Source organism: Aulonocara sp. 'chitande type north' Nkhata Bay, linkage group LG9 (assembly GCF_057382095.1).
Source record: "Aulonocara sp. 'chitande type north' Nkhata Bay isolate Kocher_YH1m ecotype deep benthic linkage group LG9, A_spYH_male_GT1.1, whole genome shotgun sequence".
Lineage (NCBI taxonomy): Eukaryota > Metazoa > Chordata > Actinopteri > Cichliformes > Cichlidae > Aulonocara > Aulonocara sp. 'chitande type north' Nkhata Bay.
The window spans coordinates 23,706,572-23,729,809 of record NC_141352.1 but is presented as its reverse complement, the minus strand read 5'-3'; the positions used below and the strand labels follow the sequence as shown (position 1 = coordinate 23,729,809).

General features: G+C 42.0%; 1 protein-coding gene across 1 annotated transcript in view; it reads left to right on the top strand.

Moving 5' to 3' along the window:
• The first annotated feature begins 558 nt into the window (after positions 1-558).
• Positions 559-23,238, top strand: part of LOC147322183 (cadherin-7-like) — a 124,518-nt gene continuing 101,838 nt past the window's right edge. Inside the window, exons 1-2 of the mRNA XM_086306609.1 lie at positions 559-858; positions 5,983-6,563. Coding sequence (XP_086162735.1) covers positions 6,327-6,563 — 237 coding nt within the window. The 5' untranslated portion in view covers positions 559-858; positions 5,983-6,326. The remainder of the gene's footprint in view (positions 859-5,982; positions 6,564-23,238) is intronic.

Genomic DNA, 23,238 nt, shown 5'->3' with positions numbered 1-23,238 from the left:
GAACTTCAGAAAAAAAGCGTACTGAATAAACATTGTGTTTTAAAAGTGTGAATTATTCTGGGGAAAAAAAGAGAAATACGCACATGTGCCTAAGTGCAAAATTTCCCAAAATTAAAAATGAGAGAGTTCTTTTAAACATGTGGTAGCTCTCAAGATTTAATTAATTCTCAAGGTGAGGGGAGATGCTAAATTCCTCTCGCTGGTTGAAGGTGTCAATAATTTGGTATTGATTTTCCTTTCACTAGCAAGGCAATCATTTCACAGTACGCATGCCATCTGCTGCCAAAAACTTGGCAGGTTTGAATTTTGGTTCTTCGTCCGGTTTGCCAAAAACGCTGCGTGTCTCTGGCTCCCTCCTTGCCAACTTATTTTGGTCAAACTCTTTCGATAGGCTCCCTCCACTCCAGTCAGCGAGCATTTGGCTCAGATGAGAGCGTTTCCTGTCTCGCCCGGTGTTCCGATTCCCTCGTTGCCTTATGTTAAGAGAAATATAGATACGTACCCAAAACCCTGCAGCTGGGGTTCCCTGCACAGAGTCAGCACTGCGCAGGAGGGAGAGAGAGAGAGTGAGAGTGAGAGAGTGCGTGAGAGTAAGAGAGGGGGAGAGAGAGAGTTGGAGAGCGAGAGAGAAAGAATCAGACTTGCCACATCCCTTCCCAAGGGTGAGCATTTACGCGCGATCCGGTAGCCGATCTCCAGCAGCCGTGCACCGCCATCAGGACTAATTTCATCATGAAAACTTTCAAACTCTTTATTTTGACATAAGCCGTTTTTTTCTGCGTGTGCTGGAGAGAAGAAGCCCAACTTCTACCACGGCACACCATCCGTGTCGCGGTGAAGTTATTCCATCTTCTTTGGGTGAGTAATTTTAATAGATTTCACAGCTGCAATCATGTTTCGAGTTTTTTCTTTCTTTCTTTCCCACATTTTTTTTTTGTTAATGTATGCGCTACTAGGGCTTTGCTTTGCATTTTTTGTCCCGTCGCTTATTCTGTGATTAGTATTCCGTGGACACGGATTTCCTGCGGCGGTCGCTCACAGAGATGTTTACTGTCGGCGCTTTCGTGCTGCCCGTTTCCCATCATGTGCTCATTTGCCACCACTCTCCGTCCTCTCCTGCTTGATTTCTCCAAACACTGAAGTTGTCAAGATGTTCACTCGATCTTTTCCTTTTTCTTCTTCTTTAAATTATCAAAACGCCGCTAGGTCGATTAGGGAACAGGTGCGCCCTGCGAACTTTTTCTGCATCTTGCAGGTGTCGGCAGCCAATGCGCAATTATTGATAGTTAACAGCAGGGTCAAAGAAACCAGGTCGCCTGACTGTGCAAACCTGACCAGAACAAAAGGTCTCTATAGAGAGGGATACCTGCTGATTTGCACTGCAAAGGGTCACTCAGTATAGAAATGAGCTGCAAAATCTCATTTCCCCCCTCCATCAACCTACATAAAGGAAAAAATGCCTGAAGCTTTAAAAATGAACTTATTTTCAATCATATTAGGAATTAAGACTTTTCTAAAATGAAAAGATTTGCCCTGTTTGAGGCTGAGATACCCCCACATGCTTCGAGGAAATTCATGAAACTAATAACTGCAGTGGGAATAAGCGGAACCATACCAGAAATTGGCACAGCGTTCCACTTGTTTAAGGACAAAAATGACATTATGAATCAATATACAATAAAATGACTCACTGAGATGGTACTTTTTTTCCCCCAAGTGTCTGTTTAGCTTTCAACAAAATGCCTCAAACTATCTGTGCAAATTGGTTCACTCGTGTTACTTTTATTTTTATCCTGCATGCCACATAGTCGCCATAGTGAGAGGAATGAATATACAGTTCATCAGCTGCTTGATTTATTATGTTTATTAATTCGGCGCAAGCAATTAAAGATATGATTGTTTTGTGCGTGTGTGGAACTGAAGGTCAGCATTTTCACTTCTTTTAGAACACTGTCCTAGAAATACCTACACAAACCTTAATAAAAAACAGGTGGCTTTGCTTTCTTACAGGAAAATTAATAACAGAGAGTTTTGATTTAACATTGTTCCACTTGCTGTTTGGTAGACAAACAGTGATTCAGTCTGCAAGTCTGGCATTATTTTCAGAAGTGCTTTAATATAGGTGAAAAAGGCGATTGTCTTATTCCTGGCCCTGAGCACATCCATCTACATCTTGACATCTTTTTCCGTGCAGCGTATGAAGCATACAATGTCAGTCAGCTTCTTCCAGTGCAGGATGCCAGGTGAATTTAAATGAACGCGAGATGAGATGTTAGAAATCAGCGTGAGGGACGACCACCTTTCAACTGGAGAGCTCGGGTTCAAGCTCCTGCGTCAGCAAGAGTCTGATCTGTGTGCACTGTAAATATCCTTGAAGACCCGCCAGGTATATGGCCACTGTTGCTCTGCAGCTGACCCTGTGCTCTGATTTCTTTATAAAAAGACAAGCAAGGAGAGAAGGTCTAAGAAAAATCAATGAAATGTCATGCTACTATTATTTATATGAAAACTGCTCACATACAGCTCCTTTTTTTATTACAAACAGACCTTTAAATGTCACAAAACACACAAAAAGGCTAGATCTATAAGTTCTCCAGTGAATATACTGTACACCTATCACCCACAGCATTAAAATCACCTTCTCAATATTATGCAGGTTGTACTCATGCTGCCAAAACCTCCCCCCCTCTCAAAAAAAAGAAACTGCTCTGACCCATCCCACCATGTGCACAAAACCTCTGGGGGCGTCCTCTTATGTCTGGCACCATGATGTTGGCAGCAGATGCTTTGTGGGTTGTGGTGTGTGGTCCAAATGGTTCCTAATTTATATATTTTTTCCTTTCTTGTAGTTTCTTGAAATTGGGATCTGTGGAAACTGAAATATGAGTTTAAAACCGACATCTTCAGCTGCTGTTGAGAGCCTGCTGTTGTTAGGTGGTACCATTGCCATCGTGGGGGGTGGGATGGAGGTGGGAGTCTGCAAAATTGTTTAGTTGATGGGGTGGTGTACAGGCCAGACATAGACATGAATCACAGGACCCAAGGATTCCTAGAAGTCAAATGGATCGATCTTATTAAATTTACCTATCCAGTAGTTTTAATTGCGGCCGTATGCTTGTATGACACGTGAATCTGTCTTTGTGAAGTGTCCCAAACCATAATTGACTTAGGTTCACAGACGTTTGTGTAGCGTGATCTGCCCCCCGGGGAGAAGACACTGCACGTTCCCAATGATGGAGGAGAATATGGATCAGAGGAAGCGTGTGACTGGTTACTGAGCGCTGTAGCACTGGTAATCCTGTTGTGAGACTGGCAAATGGGATTAGAGGACTGTGTGTAAGAGAAACAGAAGCGAGGGATGACCGGGAGGCTTTACATTCATGGCTTTATCTCACATTTTCACTTCATTTAAAGTCATCGCGTTGACAACGGCCAACCAAGAGTCGGCTTCTTCACAGGCAATCCTGTGTGTGCTTTGACCATTTTGAAAGCCTGATATTGCTAGACTGAGTGAGTCAACTTTATGATTATATCTGAATATTTTTAAAGCAAAAGAAAGAGTTTTTTTTCTGCATCGTTGAAAACTAACTGAAGCATTTAAGGGATATGGCACAAACATTGTGAGGGCTTTCAAGCAGGATGACCCACCGTGTTTTTTCAAAAAGAAGAAAAAACTGCTTTTAAATGAATAATAATGGGCAGCCTGCTATAGTGAAGGTAAAGTGCCTGTGTGGTTTCCCAACTGTGCCAGTCTCTGTGTCCCTTTGCTTTACAGTATTCCTCCAGTGTTTGGTTCCACCAGCTTACTTACTAGGGGACAAAGCATTTGACAGTTTTTTCTCTGTTGTTATACCATCATTGAGTCCCCCCCCCCCCCCCCCCCCCCACACACACACACACACACACACACACAAAACTTAAAGCCAACTTGACATCAGCAGAAAAGAAAGAAAGAAACACCAGTCTCACAAAACGCTCTTGGTATGTTCGTCTCTGTTTGCCAGTAGTGAATTTATTTCAATCACTTTCAATTGATATAATACGCTTTAATTCTTTAAAATGATGAACAGCTTAACTGCATTGGGAAAAAATTGATTTCTCCTACTGCATGAGTTGGCTAATAACTTAAAATCAAACAGACAGTAAATCAACAGAAACTCATTAACTAAAAAGCCAATATCTGCTTTACTGAACCCACAGTTGCACCCACAGCTGCATCAGTGTCATCTCCAGCCTCCCGTCTCTTCGTGTTCGGGATTTCGCGAAATGAGAAGCATTAACTTGGCCGCTCGGCTCACACTGACCCTGTGCCGATATTCTCTCCTACAATACCACGGCTGCAACCTGCCTTCACAACTCATGCTGCCCTGCAGCCAGATCTGCTCCACTTTCCACCTCTACCATTAAATTGTCATGTAGAGGCAGTGACTTTGAATCTGTGTATTAATGCATATGCACACATTACAGATTTAGTATGTTTAGCATACGTGGGGTTTTTTGTGTGGTTTTTTTCACATTGAAAGCAATGGCAGATCAGAATGTTATCATAGTGTTCTGGATAAAGCTGTGCCCTGTAGTGGTTTATGTGCTTCTTGCACTTTGACCAGAAATATTTATTTAATATGCATTTTTTTAAAAAAGAAAGAGTTTCAGATGCTTTTAGAAAAATAAAAGAACGTGTTGAGGATGCTCCTCACATACAGCATACACATATGTGTCTGCAGAGGTGACAATCATGCTGTTGTCATTTCAGTATTAATTATTAGCGCTGGCTAATGACTTTGCTGTGGTGAGGTACAGCAAACGACTTCCACAGGATGTGTGGTGTGCTGTTTTTATTTTGCTTGGGGGGGCAGAGAGGAAGTAAAATGAGAACTGGAGAATCTGTGTGGGAAGACAGAGGTCACTGTATGCCAAAGCAATTACCTTCCTCATCCAGGGCCCTGCCAATGCGCTCGTAGAGGAGAGAGAAAGAGAGGTCAGTGAGGAAATAAATAGATGTATGGTCAAACACTCAGTCTTCTGCACGTCTGCTTTAGAGCACCTGCTGAAGTTTAAATGGCATTCGTATCGCCTCAAGTTCATACAAATGTGCCCGAAAGCGTCGCTCCCGTGAGCCTCCTTCACAAATATTTATTGAGGGAATTTGTTGAAGTTCTAATTAGGTGTCAAATTAGACAGACAAAAGCAGCAATATTATGAAGTTTATATAATTGCTCAACTGCCAGGATGTGTTGTGACATGAAGAACATTATCTGTCAGGAGCCGATGCTTTTCTCTGCTCTGACAAGTCTTCATGTTCTGGCATCTTTGGGGATCTGTCACAGAGCGAGGATGGCAGCGAGATAGATCCCCTTGCATGTGCTCGGACCGGGCAACAGAGTGCTCGGAGTAGAGGTCAGAAGAGCCCGGGCCATCATGCTGCTGACAGCTCAGATTTATTTTTAATCCAGGCGATGAGAGCTAGCCACACAGATCATGTGGCTTGTTAGTGTTGAATGGCGAGCCCCTCCGCCATTACACTGCGATTTTACACAAAGAAAATGTGACAAAATAATGACCTTGGTGAGGGAAAAACCCAGATAATTGAGAGCCAGCTGAATGGCATTTGATTGTTATTCCACGCAGCGGCTGCTGTTTCTTTCGGTGTGAAATCTCTTGAAAAGTCAGGTCACTTTCCCTCCATCAAAGCCTTATTAACATTTTGACCTCAACCAATTGTTCTTTGTTGTGTGTGTAGGTTACAGTGTGTACATGAAGGGCGTTACATTGATTGCGTTTAACATATTTACTGTCTGCTCATTTTTGACCAATTTCTTTATGATTGGTGAAAAATGTCATTATCATTGCATCAGCAGCCACGTTACTTGCTGCCCAAAGTGGCTGCGGTCACAAAGCAATTTTGCTGACAGTCCTTCCTCTCTCCTCTCCTCTCTGTCTTTGTCTCTTTCTTTTTTTTCTCCTCTCTCTGTGTTCTGATAGGTGCCAATTATAAAGGCCCTTCATTGAAGCCTCTCCAGCCGCCAGTGACCCTGTTAGCTGGCTTTAATGTCAACGATCTGGCTCCAAAGTGGAGGGAATTACCTCACTTTTAGTCTTCAATCAGGCAAAAAAGAAGAGCAATACAGCAAAATGCAGAGCTTGACTCTTTTTCAACCCTTGTGCTCTTTTGAGGGTCTGCCTGCTCTTGCTTTCTGGTGAAACACAGGGTCAGGACTGTGTGGATAAAACCCTGAGGGTTTTGACATTTCAGCTTTTCTGTCTTTTTTTTTTATTTTTAATTTTTGCTCCTCTTCTGGCCTCAGTGCTTTTTGGAAAAAGCCCAAATGATCTGGTGGTGTTGCTCAGGCATATGCAGAGCCCTGGCTCTTCTGGCGCTCCTGTTTCCCTTGCAGGAGAGGAGCTGCTGGGGTCTCAATCCCAGCTCTGGGGATCTGGAGAAGTCTCCACACTCTGATCCAGACCCCTGGGATGTCCCGCACAGAAACAGACGCAGCTGGGTATGGAACCAGTTCTTCGTATTAGAAGAGTACACAGGAAATGAACCTCTCTACGTTGGCAAGGTAAGCGATCCATTAGCACAGTTTAGTGTGTTGTATATGTGCAAGAAATGTGACTGAGCTGCTGTTCAAATCAGCACCTACTTGTGTTTTTTATTTATTTATCATTTTTTTGCACGTTTGCTGCACCTGCACAATAATACACATATCAATAACTCCTTACCACAATGACCTGCAAAATCTGGGACACAGCAGGGTTTCAGAGAGTTGTACATATTCCTATTGTCCTATATAAAATGCTGAACAAATGAAAACACCAAATGCAGACAGTGTGGGAGGACATTCTGCATTTTATTGCGACAAGGTTGAAGCATGTGCTTGTGGAAACACGCAGTTTTAGTTTGGAGATCGACAAGGTAATTTGCATTGTAATCAGTCCACAGAAAAAGGTATATATATTACTCAAATGTGTCTTTTTACAGTAGGTGTTTTGCCAAGGTCCAAGCAGATAGATCAAAGTAATGCCTGTTTTGGTAGGTAAATAAGTACAAAAACCTCCCAATGACATTTAAAGCAAGGCATAAATGGCATAGTTAACGCGAGGGTACACTGACAAAGTGACTAATCATGCTTTTATGAGATGTGGCAACACTGCTGGTAGCATTTCCTTAGGTAAAGACCAATAGTGGTAAAAACATAGGCCGCTTAACTGAGTAATATAGCATTAAAATACGCCTTTATAAGAAATTTTCCAGCGTTCACATTTTAAGTGCGAGACAAAACAACGCAGTGTACTTAATTATGTACAATTACAATGCAGGAAGTTATTTAGAGAACTTTAAAATTTAGTTTGTAGTTCATTCATCTTTAAACGGTGTGGAACTAGCCAGTAAAGGCTTCTAAAGGCACTCTGAGGACATGTTTATATGTGTAATCTCACACCTGTAGTTTTTGCTTAGACACAAGTAATTGTACTTCAATTACTGACATATCCATTAGTAAAAGCTTGATCTTTCAACTGTAATACTTTAAATTAGTTTAATACATTGCAGCATTACTGTGAATATTGAACAGGCTAATCCCTTCGAAAGGGGATGTTTAAAAAGACTTACCAAAGTATCTATGCAAGACCTTTTCTAACTTGGCAGGGAATAGAAAGATTATCTATAAAGCACATTTTATACACAGAGGCAATTTTGAGTTTTTGACATGCATTGCTCTGAAAGAAATTCAGTGCAAAAAAAGTACAATATCCCCTGTGAGTGCAGTAGATAATAAGTAGAAGAATTTGTTTGAAAAAGAGATGTAAGTAGCATAAAATTGACTTATTTTTGTTGAATGGAATCACTATAGCTGAAAATGAATCATTCAAAGAGGTGCAGTCAGTGAAAAAGTAACATTCAAATCAACTTTAAGGGAAAGCCCCTCATAATGTATTTTATTAAGAATTTTTCATCGAGGTGTAAAGAAGTAAATATACTGTATACTCTATAGGTAAAAGTACCTGACATCTGTAGTGTAATACATTAATGAGTATCCACAGGTATTTTTAATCCAATACTAATGCTGGAGTAGCCTTCTGCAGAACCGTTAGTTTGCAGTGTGCAGAAGCATTGCTCCCCAGCTTTCAGCGCTACAGGATAAATGGACAGCTCCTGTTGGAAAATGGCTCTAGCGTGTGCAGTGCAAGCCAGATGGGTCTTGGATTGGTCTCCAGATCCCTGTTATCTTGGAGAATTTTCTGGTCTTATTATTAAATTAGTTTTCATCTTTCCGCTCGTCTGTAGGATAATCATTCTCATCTGCATGTATTTGCTAGTTCTGCTCTCACAAGCCCATTTCCTCGCTGTCTCTGAACTGGATTAGCGTCTCCAGCTGGAATTAGGATACATTTGACTGTCCTATTGTTCTCCTCTGTATTTTTTTTTTTTTTGCCAGAAGGCTGCTAGAGCAAAGCATCTAAATCAAAATGAGCTTATTTGTGACATTGCTGGAGTTCAGCTAAAGGTCATTTCTTGTCCGCGGTCATCTTAAATGCAGTTTTGTCTGATCTGTGTGTCCCCAGATATCTGTTACATCTGACTACTGAGGAGAGCGTTTTTGCTTGTGAACATCTGTGCCGTGTCCTTGTCCTGCGTTGCCCATTTGAAAGTTAAAAAAGAGAGGTCAGCGGCGCAGTCAGGAATTTCTAGTGCCTGTTTTCTTTTACACATTCTTGTGTCTGATTGCTTTTCTTGTTAGTAAATCCCAAAGGACATGAACAGACTGATTACTTATTCATAGATGTGTTGAGATCCGCTTATTCACATGGAATATACACAAACTCATTTGCAAGTAAGCTCCTGACTAAGAGGTCCTTTTATTTTTCCATTCAAACACTGATTCATCCTTTATGGCTTTTTTTTTTCTTTTCATTTTGTAGTTTTGTAGTAATTCATCTACCAATCCGGTGTAAAGACAACATAGCAGCAGGCATGTAAAAATCAGACTGGTTACATCTTTGCATCTGACCTCATGCCCGAGCCCAAACCCTTTGAGAAATATCAAAAATCTGATTCATTGACTCCCTGCGGGCAGAGCAGGCTGCCTGGGAGCTTGAGAAGCTGTCACCTTATTTGTTCCCTGAGATCATAGTTGTCACGTAGTGTGTGTTTGTTTGATGTCGCAAGGGCACACTGCTGCTGTAAAAAAGCGTGGGTGGGACACCCTGACCTTGTGACTCAGTGTGAGTGACATGGAAGGTCCTGCCATGTCACGAAAATGACCTTACTGGAAATGAATTCTTCATAAATAAAAAAAAGAATAAAGTTACAGCGCTAACACACACAGCCCTAAAATTCCCGGCAGGTTATAAGCAACAACACCAGAGTGGCACAACCAGTAATTGCTTTTGTCAGAAGTATCCGGATATCTAATATGACGAACAATAGGAATCCATGTCCAAACAATGATCCAGTCACAGCACAATTTGGCCATTTGTTTGGCTGGAAGCAAAGGCAAAAATGATATAGTCAGTAGGAAATAGGAAGTTATCACTTTGGCCTGGCTGCTCCCCGTATCTGCAGTCTGCTTGGCTTTAATGCATTCTGTCAGATTCTGAATTTCACAACCAAATGTCTCATTATGCCTTGGCACTCAGCCTCGGGTAAGTGTACTGGCCTGGAATCAGCGGCAGTCAAATCAAGCCAGTGGAAATATACATTAAAGAACCTCAAACTACACAGCCTCCACCGCAAATTGTCAACACACTTATTTAAACAAGTGAAAACGCTGGAACAAGTCATCCACTTAACAAACGCTTACTGGTAAACATGATGTGATGCGCATTTCCTGCGGGGTGTTCATGTGGCTAAATATTTGCCTGTGTTGAAACAGCACTGTGTGGCATCTGCTGAATAAGCGGTGTTAGGAGGTGTGAAATTTTTTTAGATCTTTGTTTTTGTTAATGCATCAACATCACTCGCCTCGCAATTCGGAACACTTTTTCCATGTTCAATAACTTTTCTAAATCCACTCCCACATGCTATTTTTCATGGATCTGTTTGTGTTTGAGGAGCGAGAGAAATTTGCAGCCTTTGAGGCAGAGTGCTGCTTCACATCACAGGAGGTACAAGCGCACAGAAGCAGCCCTTGTGCTGAACCGCACTTATTTATAGAGATGTCTTCAAAATTAGCCATCTAACTAACCATCCGAGTAATGGATGGACCAATTTCACCTTATAATTCAAGCGGCAGTTGGGCAGCAGTAGCCGGGGCTCTTCGGCTACACTCAAAAGCATTTCTTTCAACACAAATAAAAGAACCCTTACGAAGAGCAAAAGACTAGAAGCCGTCTCTTGATGGAAACATCTCTGGCGCTGAGCTATCAAATGTACAAAGGTGCCGGAAATTCAACAAAAGAAACAGAATTTTCCGTTTTTTTGTGCAACGAGCGTTTGTTGTGCTTTTTATTTTTGCAACTTCCACTAGATATTTTTTCATGTGCGTGCATTATGAGTTATTTGTGACCCGACATCGAGAACTCGGTGTTCGGAATGACAGTAATTCAGCTTAATAATCAAACAATATGCATCGTGGGCAGCAGGGACAGTCCCACAGATAATTACACCAGAGTGAACATAATGTGTTACTACTCAAGCCACTTCATTAGCATTCTTTGGAGTGTTCACTGTCAAATGGGTTAGAATCATAGCGCACAGGCAACTTGCAAAGGTCAGCCTCACTAGCGTCTATTCACACTTGCTGGTGCCACAAACACCGCACAGTTGGGGAGTGGTGAGAGCAGCCTGTTGAGTCGGAGAGAAGGGTGATTCAAGCTGACACGGGGACATCATACACACAAGGGACAAGAGCTCACATAGTTGGGAGCTCGAGAGGCATCCTGGGGCCATCTGAGATAGTGGGAAAGCCGTTATTCAAGCCAGAGAATCAAAGAAGATAAAAACAGCAGTGTAAACCAGACAGTAGGGTAGTTATCAGCAGGGTAGGGGGGAAGACAGGATGGGGACATTGTTTACTCTTGGACTCTCTCACACATATAGGGCTGAAGTGAATATCAGCAGGGCAATTTTTAAAGCAAATTTGGTGAAGTTTGACTTAAAGTCTAGAAGGAGGTTGGGACAAAGTCAGGGCAAAGCCGTTTATATGAGGTTGAGGGCAAAACAGACGACAAGCTGCACATGCAAATCATCAAAGAACACAGCTAATAATTTAAAGTAAGCTAAGTTGACTTTAGTGGCTGGGGTCTGACCAAAGATCTCCTAAATAGACATGAATTTTAGCAGCAAGGTTGCAGAGTTTCATATAGTTACGCAATTTGCCAAACAAGGTAATTGACCCTTAAACCAAACACAGGCTGGCTGTGAATGGCAACAGGTTGGATGTCTGCAAACATATGATTACATGTGGACAGGGGTTCAGTTTTATGCCCTTATTTGCTTTCTGGAGAGAACTTTTTGGTTTCACTTAAATATGAAGCTGTGGCCACCAGCATGTTTGCTTTGCTTAGCATAAACACTGGGAACAGAGTGTAACAGCTAGCTTGGTAGCCAGGTAACAAATTCAATTTACCAACACCCCTAAGGCTCACTAATTAACAGCTTATATCTAGTTTGTTTAATTTGTGTAAAAACTGAACTGTATAAACGACGGTTAGACAGAGGGTGATGTGCCAGGGTATTTCTTGGCTGTTAGCAGTTGCTTGGCGACCAAGGGAGGCTCTAGGAAGTTACCATGCCTGGCCAAGGCCTATTCTGGTGAAAAAGTGCATTCACCAAAATAGCATACTATTCATTTGCCACGAATAACCACAAAGGTTCCAAATCAGAGACAGGCAATGACGTGTCGGTTTTGGAGTAATACAATAATGCTGTAGAAATGAGTTTCTGTAAAGCTGAAGTTACGCCACTTTGCATGTCTTTGCATCCATTTTTGTTTGGGAGGAGGGGTGGGAAGGATTAGGATCTTGTTTCAACAAGCTGAAGTAGTACAAGTAGGTTCTGCACTACACTATGAGAGGTAGTCTAGTTCATTTATTTATTTAACTTTTGTCGATTCTGACCTGAAAACAAGTCAGATCAAGCTTTAAAATTAGGGAAATTAAGTAAGATGTCATTAAGTTTGCACACACACTTGTGGACAGGTTTATTTGACTTACTTTAGCTGGTTACACCTCCAATCAGGTGCAATTTAGAGAATTGTTAATTCTGTGGTGTCCAACAAACTATACTAAATGAATTAAACTGTTTAAAGCAATAAAATTGATTAACTGTAATCACACAACAGATTAGGCTTCATTTAAATTTGATCTTTGATATTTGACTTCATGCAAATATAGACAATCTCTGCACAAAGGCGGTTTTAATGCATAACATAATGGAAGAGCCAGGGCATTTTTAAAAAGGTGGCCAGCCCCATACCATTACTTACAGTACACTGCAGTAGCCTTAAAAGTGATGTCTTGCTCTTTTTATTTATTTATTTATTTATTTATTTATTTATTTATTTATTTATTTATCTATGTATTTATTATTTTGCTATAGGGTAGATCCTGCCAATCTATCATTTTTTAGGTACCTACTCTTATTAACATATTGACATATACTATTAGCATAATTTCCTCTGGGATTAATAAATTATTCTGATTCTGATTTTGATAATTGCTTATGGAGGTATGACAGCAATTTGCAGCATGTACATTGCGAAGTACACCATGAGGATTCTTTTGGAGGTTGTTAAAGTTGTTTTTTATCGAGCTGTTTATAAAGCTTACAGGATAATTGAGTTTAAACAGGTGGGTGCGCTGTCTCTGAGGGAAAACCACAGTGAAAGGGTTCTATGAATATTTGTGCAGCCTATGATGGGCTTCACAGCTTGTTGTTTGGTGCGGTCAGAGTTTTGCGGTGTGGCCACCTCTACAGTTCACTTAGACTATTAGAATATATTTTAGTTCTAACCTGCAGGACAAATGTTACGATTTGTTTTGAAGCACACAATTTGGATCTGAGGATATTTAAAATAACATCTGATGTGAAGCCCTGAATGATCAATAGTGAGTTTTTTCCTCTTTGTGCATCTTGGCTGTTAATTTATGTTTTGAACATGCTTATTTTTCAGAGGGAGAACTCCAGAAATTGCTGGGCATGGAGACTGGTTTGATAACATTTTCTGAAGTCGGGATTAGAGTTTAACAAGATGCAAATGTTTTTGTTCCTGCTGAGACTGTGAAAGCTGTTGCAATCTGTCCATTTGACTTCAGCTTTTGAAACTGGTGCTTTTCACATACAGTGCATCAAATGAACCACAGGATTTAAAACATGGTATATTTTATTCATATTTATAAAAAAAAGGGAGAGAGAAAGAAAATCAAGATGATTCAGAGTTTACTTGAACATTTACACAAGCTGTTTGTATTAGATGTTTGCCTTTTAGGTGTTGCATTTAAAGCCTTGATTTACTCATTCTCCTCTCGTCTCATCCTTCAGCAGTATTTTTCAGTTTGATGGTGGGTAAAAAAAGACGTATGTGATTTCCACATTAGGATACGTTGTGTAAGAAAAACTGACTTTGTCACTGCTGGTTATGTTTTAACCCAGTTAAATATTAGGGGATATTGTAGGCGGAGGGAAGTTGTTGTGTATTTTCTTTCTGTATCTTTTTATGTGCATTTTTTTTTTATCTGAATACGGTCTAGCTGAAGCTTCCTGAAGTGCTGATGTATTGAATTTTCGACATCCCCAACAGGTTTGATCTTGAATAATTCAAGAGAGGTCCTCAGCCTGCGCTCAGAGTATAGATGTATTATGAATAACTACAAAAGTTAAGTTTTTAGTTCTCTCTATTTTTCCTCTACAAAGTGGATAACAAGTGGCCTGGAGACTTTTGCAATTGGTAGAATAGGGTTATCAAGAATTCTTCTCTACTTCAGTGACTAACGCAAGCATAACCTTCATACAGGCAGTTCATGTATTACAAAAAAGTTGGTTAACTTATGGTGTCTTCTTCCTTATAAAAGAGCTTGAGGAGTCTTAAGTATGCATGGGAAGATAATTCACCCGCCCTGAAATATATAGATATACTGTCTTTATTCAGTTGGAAAGTGAGGCAGTCAGTAGGTGGACATGTTAGTCAGCTATGCACAGAGCCTACTTGACTATTCTCCTCATAATGTAATGAAACTGTGCATCATTTTTATTTATTTTTTATTGACTGATCCGTAGCTTTTGATACTGTGTAAAATAAAAGCATTTTTTTCTCCTTTGTATCTGGAGTTAGTCTGAAGGGCTACTAGGCAGAATCCATGAGGTCTTACAAATGTTTCCTTAAACTGAGATTGTACATCGATATTGAGTTTTCCCATCTTTATCATATCTTCTGTACTCCAGATACCTTCAGAGAATTGTTCATTGTGTCAAGTGTATTTTGAGATGAGTTCATTATGTATTAGCCAGTGTTGCTTGGGGGGGGGGTTAAGTCTATCAAAACTCCATTCAATTTGATTGAAAAAAATAAAAACACAAAAGCTCTATGCTAATCTGATTGTTCCCCACTTCCAGAAGAAGTCTAATTTCAGAAACAACATATCTGAGTCAAAAAAACAGGTTTCTTATTTCGGGTTAATCAGAATCAGAATCAGAATCAGAAAGGGGTTTATTGCCAAATGTTGAGCAGGTTTACAACATTAGGAAATTGCTGCGGTGCTTCAGTGCAAACATAGTGCCATAAATAGCACTTAAATAGACATGAAAAAAATAAAAGTAGGAATAAGAATTAAAAGTGCTACGTAGAAAGATATGTGCATGAGATATACATGAGATATATACATGAGAATAAGAATAGAGTGCTACGTGGAAAGATATATACATGAGTGCAGGTGGTGATCAGTGCCAAACATGGAATGGTGCAGTGACACAGCGTAGGGTCATGTGTTAGTGGCGGGGACAGTCATATGGTTATTGTTCATGTGTCCAACAGCAGAGGGGAAGAAACTGTTCTTATGGCGAGAGGTTCTGGTGCGAATGGACCGGAGCCTCCTGCCTGAGGGGAGCAGGTCATGTTTGAAAGTACCACCTAAGGAGTACTACAAGGGGTACTTGTACCTCGGGGGGTACATAAAGTTCAGTATTAGCTTAGCTCAACAGAAAGTCTTGGCTGAAATCATTGTTGTCTCCTACTGATAATGATAGCCTGATAGAACAATGACACTACCAGACAGAGTAGAATAAAGAGTTTGTATTGAGAGAGTTCTCCCTCCACTGTAAAACAACTCAGCTGTTAACAACATGTTTAAGCTCCAAATGTCAGTTGTAAAATGATTCTGGCAGTCTCGTCCAAGCATCTGTCTTACTTGTGAAACATCTTTCTTTACAGCATGTTGCTCAATGTTTATCATTGGCATTATTTTAGCCTAGAGTTTGCTTTGATGTGGCTGTTAGACAGGTGGCTACATTGTAAGCTGGCTACTAGGATTCGTCTCCAGTAATTAAAGCTTTTATTGCGTTTTTGTCATATACCTTCCTTTTTGGATTTTCTATGAATTTATTTAACAAAGAATTATAGGTTGCAGTACATTTTTTGCACTTGAAAGTATTGTATTTACATAATACTTTACACTAATTAACAGGTAGCTAAATCTGTTTGCTAAATTACTCTGCTAAAACTATTATTAATATTGCTTATTACTTTATTGTTTCCACCTAGTTACCCCACTATTACCACGTTATTAATAAACTATAATAGAATGTGCCACGACGAATAAATATTTAGGCAACTTGTTTGTTTATGCAGATTAACCCCTGTTACAGCTGTTGCAGCTAACGTGTTTCTAAAGGTGCAACTCTAGCTTTGGTGCACTGAATTATATCGTACTTCTTCATCCAAGCCACCAATGAGATGGGCAGATTTTATACATTGCTCTGGGAACATCGACTGTTGAAGAATAAACTCAAACCTGTCAATATACATTTGCATTACTGTATAATGAGAAATCTGTCATTTCTCACTATACAACTTCAACAACTGTGAATTAATCATACTTTGTACGTGACAACCTAGCTTACTTTTCCTCTCCTCTAAACATATTGATAATTGCCCCCCAAAAATACTAAAATTGAGACTTTATGACCCAGGGGTTAATGTCACATTAGCTAAATCCATATTTTAGACTATACGGTTAACACTAGAGCTAATGTAAAAATGTTACTTTTACAAATCACACCAACCACATTAAGCATTGCTATGTACAGTAGCAGATTATGAGAGCCAATTTAAATTTGAGTATCACAAAACTGTGATTAATACTGAAAGTCTTCTTACATCAGGCTTCTTTCTCTTCGTAAATGGCTGAAGGGATAAAAATAAACAACTTACATTACTTTCTCACCTTAACCTGATTACTCTCAGTAATCTGCTTTTTTTTTTATCTCCCTTTGTGTCTCTGTGTGTGTCCAAGTATGTGTGTTGAAACTGCAGCTATGCCAGAGTAACTTGAAGTCCTCCACCTCCTCCCATTCTCTCCACACACTCAGTTTTTTCCCTACCCTGCCCCCACACCCTCCACTAGACATTTCCCATCCAATAGATGAAGGGACCCTAATATGCTAAAACCGGGGATGCATTGGCCACCTCTCGCTGTAATTAAATTCAGTCATAATGAATCATAGCCCTTAATCCTAAAACAGGCTATATTTCCACTGGGAGGAGAAATGACCTACATGTACTGGAAAAGCTCTTGGTATAGCGTTTCTATGTCTTCCTTTCGTAGGCGTCCTTTCTGAAAGCATGACAAATGCTCACAAACCTTACTTTGAACTGTGTTAAAAGTAAACGACAAGTGTTAGCATGCCTATTTCCATATCAGTGCTGTTCATTTATATACATATGGCACAGGGCATACTTAACAAAATCAGGTAGCAGCTTCAAACACCTCATAACAAGTCATGCCACACTGCAGGTTTTTCTAAAAAAAATGTAGCCAAATCTTCTTTCGTGCATTCTTTATGTTCAGCTGATGGTATGTGACTTGTGTAGCAATTTGATGTCCAACAGCCCTTTAGCTTTATATAGAAGAATTTGTGCATAGTAACATGAGGAAATTAGGGTATTGTATGAGCCAGTCATCAGACTAATGTCCATGATTCACAATGGAGCCTGTATACCTTTGCTCTAAAAGGCGTATTTCATCATTTGCAGACCGTGTTGGTTGCGGCCCAAGATACTGTCAGTACACTGTGTAAAATATGCACTTGGTAGCGGGAGACCAGAAATAGAATGCGTACTTTGTTTGCCTACAGATAAGAAAGAAATGCTGAATTTTGTTGCAATGGAGAGAAATCCATTAATTATGAATTGCATCTTTGTTTTTGTGGTTGAATCACCGTGTTGAAGTCATTAGTCGTTCTTTTTTAATTGCACATTGTCACTAATTGCATCACAGAATGTCAAATTTCACCTTTTAAATTCAGCTTTTATTTCGCCTAATAATAGGGTTGCACTATCATTCATGTTTAACTGAGAGCTGAAAAAACAGGTCGTTTTTCATCTGTACAGATTGCATGGTGTTGTTGAGGAATCATATACGAAGACTAAGGCCCAATTTACACCTGGTGTTAACATGTGGTGGATTAATGACATCCGCACGCTTGTGCATTGACACCTGGCAGGAAAATGCTTTCTCATTATCTTGATCTGTCTGCATTGTAATCAAAGATCACTTGCGAAATGAGGCAGAGTTAGCAGCAGTGCCACTTGCTGCTATAATTTATTTTGAATTCATTTTTTGTAAGGAAAGACTTGCGGTGACTAATAGGAAGGAAGCAGAAAGCAACAAGAGCTGGAATTATGTGACCTTTCAACTAGTTTCAACTTTAGTTGGTTTAAGAATGTGGTCACACTGCAATAATTGCCTTTACACCTGGGTAAAATACCATCACAGTGGAAACCATGCCACCTCCACATGTATTCTGAATTGTCCCACCTTGCATAGACACAGTTGAATGAAAAAGAGTTGTGTGCAAGTCCAAGAGAATAAAGAGTCTGTATTTAGAGATCTGTACTTAGAGTACAATGCTAATACTTTGCTGCTTTGCTGATATGAGAATCCATCAATGTTCAGCATTTTAGCATCAATTATATTTACAAAAAAAGCTAATTAGAAATAATTTGATGTCTGGGGCCTGGATCTCCTCCATGCCTGCTTCATGCCCTGGGGGACGGGGCTATGGCTCGCTACATCCTCTTGCAGACCATTACATGTGGAAACCATTTGAATACAAGCGCGCTGATCCACACAGGTATGCACACGGGTGTTCACTGCTCGTAGACTTAAATTACACCTTTCTTGGCTGCTACTGCACATTGTGTGCTGTCTGTCCTGCGTGCTGCACAACAACATTGAATATTTAGTATTTACTGCTGTTTACACTTAGCTAGATTAATGCGATGGTGTTGTGTTTAGTATGTTGCTTTGGGTTTTTTTTGCTTGTTTTCTATTCTTCTTCTCTCAACAAGTCAAGTCAAGTCAAGTCAAGTTTATTTATAGAGCACATTTAAAAACAACCAAGGCTGACCAAAGTGCTGTACAGTAAATACAGATAAAAATACAATAGAACACAATTTCGTAATAACACCTCGCTGATAAAAATAAAATAAAAATATATAAAACAAATAAATTAAACCTTTCTAAAAGCCAATGAAAAGAGGTGAGTTTTAAGAGCGGTTTTAAAAGTTTCTAGGCTTTTGGAGAGTCTGACGTGAGGAGGTAAACTGTTCCACAGTCTGGGTGCAGCCACAGCAAACGCCCTCTCTCCCTTTGTCTTTAATTTATACCTGGGAACATCTAAAAGCATCAGGTCGGCTGACCTCAAAGATCTCCTGGGGCGATAAGTACTAAGGAGTTCTGACAGGTAAGAAGGTGCAGTGCCATTTAAAACCTTAAAAGCCAGCAATAAGATTTTAAAATCAATCCTAAAGGCAACTGGGAGCCAGTGGAGAGAGCAGAGAACCGGAGTGATGTGGTCTCTTTTTTTTTTGAACCGGTCAACAGGCGAGCGGCAGCGTTCTGCACCAGTTGAAGGCGATGTAGACAGGAACGATCTAGGCCAGCATAGAGGGAATTGCAGTAGTCTAGCCGTGAAGTAATAAAAGCATGGACCACTCTTTCTAGATCGTTCCTGCAAAGGTAAGACTTGACTTTGGCTAAAATCCGCAAATGATAAAAAGATCCCTTAACTACAGAGCTAATTTGTTTATCAAGTTTAAAAGCATTGTCAAAAATAACACGAGCCTTTCATTAAGGTGATCCAGGAGATTTTTTTTCTCCCCCCCTTTCTCACTGTCCCTCTCCCCTTCTGTTTTTCTTTTCCTTCCTCTTTCTTTCTCCCTTTCCTATCCCTCACTCATGTCTGTCCCGTCTGTAACATCTGAAAATAAAATATAATAAATAATAAAAACAAAGGTCGATCAAATGGACCAATACGGCAATGCCACGATGATCCATTTGGTAAAGTAAATCCATTGGGTATCCTTGTTGGTCTTCAGACAACAATTCTGATGGCTAAAGAACCAAATGGGACAGGCAAAAAAAAAAGAAAAAAAAAAAGAAATAATTTGATAATAGATTTACTTAGAATAATTTTTTTTTTAAATATTTATTTTTAATTTTTAGCCTTTATTGACAGGAAAGCAAGAGTAACTGGCACACAGCCCAGGACAGTCTCAAACACAGGCCTCTGCAGTAGACCTCCGCAGTGGCATGGGTCACCTACGCCAGCGGTCCCCAACCCCCAGGCCACGGACCGGTACTGGTCCATGTCATTTGGTACCAGGCCGCAAGAGTTGAGGCTTGGGTGTGAAATTTATGGTTTTCAGGGTTTTTATCGTTAACTCGGTTTTCCTGGGTCTTTTCCCGTGTTGTAGTTGTGTCTTATTTTGAAAGAAATGTTAGCACGTTACCGTAGCGACCAGAGAGCATTAAGGGGCAGAGAGAAGGATGTTACTCTCAATGTTGTTGGCGCATTTTCAGGAGGACGCTGCTAATAAAGTTACACAATTACACAGTGAATTTGGGTTTATTATTATATTTACAAAATACCACAGTTTTTGTCTTGGTCGTATCATTTTATTTTGTTGTATTTATCCACGACACCTTAAAGCCCGGTCCGGGAAAATATTGTCTGGCATTAAACCGGTCCGTGGTCCAAAAGGTTGGGGACCGCTGACCTACACAACCAAGTGAGCTATACCGGCGGCGGCGCCTTATTATAAATAGGAATTTTATTGCAATCCACCTTTAACCTACTAAAAACATACCCAACATACACTAAGACAATAAGCTGTATCCTTTTTTCCCCCAAAGGTATTTAATTTAAAGTCTAATTGTAATCACCATGTTCCTTGCACTCTCCTTATCTAAGATGAAAATAAAACACAAAAACCTGCGTAGCATTTAGCACTCGGATACTTTAGTGAAGAAAATGAACACTCGTCATTACTGACTCCACATGGCTTATTTTGGAAATTTGATAGGATCACACTTTCACAACCCACGGCTAATTTATAAAACCATAACAACAATAACAGCACTGAAAAGTGCTGGTGGCTGAATCAATTCTCTTTCAATTTCAGGGACAATGGGGATAAGTGGATCTTAGCTGGTGCAGATAATGTTTAGTCGCAGTGTTTTTTTCTTTGCATTTTTGGAAGTTTTTTAAATGCTGATACAAACCAAGGACATTGACTGTGTGTCATGGTCCTGGGTCATTTTGGCCCAGCGTTTTGTGTTTCCTTGAAGTTCATTTTTGTGCTTTGTGTTTATTCTGATTTTGTATTGGTTTAGGGTTGAACCTGTAGTTTGGTGTGTGTATTCAGCCCTACCTGTGTCTGTCCTTGGTGCTCTGTTCATGTCCCCGTGCTGTGTTGTAAATCAGTCTGTGTGTTCCTGCTTTACTTTGAAGGCTCATGTTCTGGATTTCCTATTCTATTTTGAAGGTCTGTGTCTGTTGTCATTGTGTTCAGCTTGTGTCCTCCGGTCCTCATGTGTATTAGGTTCAGCTGTTCTTCCCTCCTGTGTGTGATTACCTGATTACCTTGTGTGTGTATATTTAGTGGGTGTCGGTCTGTGTTCATTGTCGGCTCGTCTGCGTTCTATGGTGTTCCTGTCTCTGCGTCTCGCTGCCCCGCACCCCTTTTGTATGGTCTCAGGTTTGTCATTTAGTTCTCCCAGTTTAGGTTTCTTCAGTTGTTTTGTCATGCCTCACTGCCTGTTTCTGCCATTGTCACTTTGTAAATAAACATCACTCGTATCATCAGTCACTGCTGCATTTTGGGTCCTCCCTTTCCTCCACACCACACGGCTCACTCCGCCAGCCGTGACAGTACGAGCCGACCAAACATGGACCCAGCAGCTTTGTCTGGAGAGAGCGACCTCGCACGCATCCGACGCCTGATGGACTGGGTAACCCACACCACCAACGCAAGGGCACAAGTGGTGGGGTTAAAAGCCATCGAAGCAATCCTGGAAGAAAATCCCTACCTCTGCCAGCTTAAGGGAGTTTCAGGCTTAATTTGCAACCTGCATAAAGCCCGGGGGGTGGTGCGAGCTCGGGAATCCACAGACTTTGTCCAGCAGCAGCGGATTACGGCCACCCCGGAACAGCCACGTCAGCTTCTCCCGCCAGAGGTTTTGCCCGGCCCGCCAGAGGTTTTGCCCGGCCCGCCGGAGGTTTTGCCCGGCCCGCCGGAGGTTTTGCCCGGCCCGCCGGAGGTTTTGCCCGGCCCGCCGGAGGTTTTGCCCGGGAGGAAGCGACGATCGCGCCGTCGGCGCGTCACCCCACAGCCGGATATTGGAACTTCAGAACTGCCGGCCGTGGTGAGTGAGAAGGACCCTTTTTCTGTCTTGGACTGTGGAACAGTTTATCCAGGGACTTTGTTTGGTGCAGCAGACGACAAGGAGAACTGTGTGTTGCTTGCTCATTCTCCTGCTGAGCTGTCTTTACCTCGTTTAGCTGCACAGCCGCAAGCAACTCGCTAGCCCAGTCATTCATGCCGTCTCCGTCTTCACAGACTCCCTCTGTACGGGAGGCTGCGTCCGTGCCTCCCATTTTTGACTCTTTTTCTAGTACGTATTATTTGCAGAGAGACAAACACATTAAAAATGCAATCGCTCCTCAACAGCTGGCTAGTTTAGAGACTGTTACTTGCTCCAGGGCCTCCCCAGAGGCTGGGTTCCAGCCCCCAGCCGACTCTGGACCCCTGGAGGTTAAGAAGCCAGCTGAGGACTGCACCGGACTGTCGCTGCCTGAGCTGAGTCACTGCTCAGTGCAGCTGCAGTCTGCTTTGTGTTTGCCAGAGGCCCGTGTGCCTGCTGGTTCTGACCTGTGTGTTTCAGAGGCCCGTGTGCCTGCTGGTTCCGACCTGTCCCTGCCAGAGGCCCGTGTGCCTGCTGGTTCCGTTCTGTCTCTGCCAGAGGTCTCCGCGCCTGCTGGTTCTGTTCTGTCTCTGCCAGAGGCCCGTGCACCTGCTGGTTCCGTTCTGTCCCTGCCAGAGGTCTCCGTGCCTGCTGGTTCTGTTGCGTTCCTGCCAGAGGCCCGTGTGCCTGCTGGTTCTGTTGCGTTCCTGCCAGAGGCCCGTGTGCCTGCTGGTTCTGTTCTGTGTGTGCCAGGGGCTCCAGTGCCCACTGGGTCTGAGACTGTTTTTGCTGGGGGGCCCGAGGAGCCCGTCCAGCCTTCTGCCTCGTCAGCTGGGGGGCCCGAGGAGCCCGTCCAGCCATCAGCTGCAGTCTCATCACCAGCTGCAGTCTCATCACCCTCGCCTGCTGCAGCCTCAGAGTCTTCGGCCTCGCCTGGTCCGGTTTCAGCATCTGCTTTGGCTTCATCCTCGTCGCCTGGTCCAGCGTCTGCTTTGGCTTCATCCGGTCCAGCCTCTGCATCCTCATCATCTTCGTCTGGTCCAGCCTCTTCATCCTCGTCTGGTCCGGCCTCTTCATCCATCCTCGTCTGGTCCGGCCTCTTCATCCATCCTCGTCTGGTCCGGCCTCTTCATCCATCCTCGTCTGGTCCGGCCTCTGCTTCATCCATCCTCGTCTGGTCCGGCCTCCGAGTCGTCATCCACGCCGCCGCCTGGTCCGGCCTCCGAGTCGTCATCCACGCCGCCGCCTGGTCCGGCCTCCGAGTCGTCATCCACGCCGCCGCCTGGTCCGGCCTCCGAGTCGTCATCCACGCCGCCGCCTGGTCCGGCCTCGAGT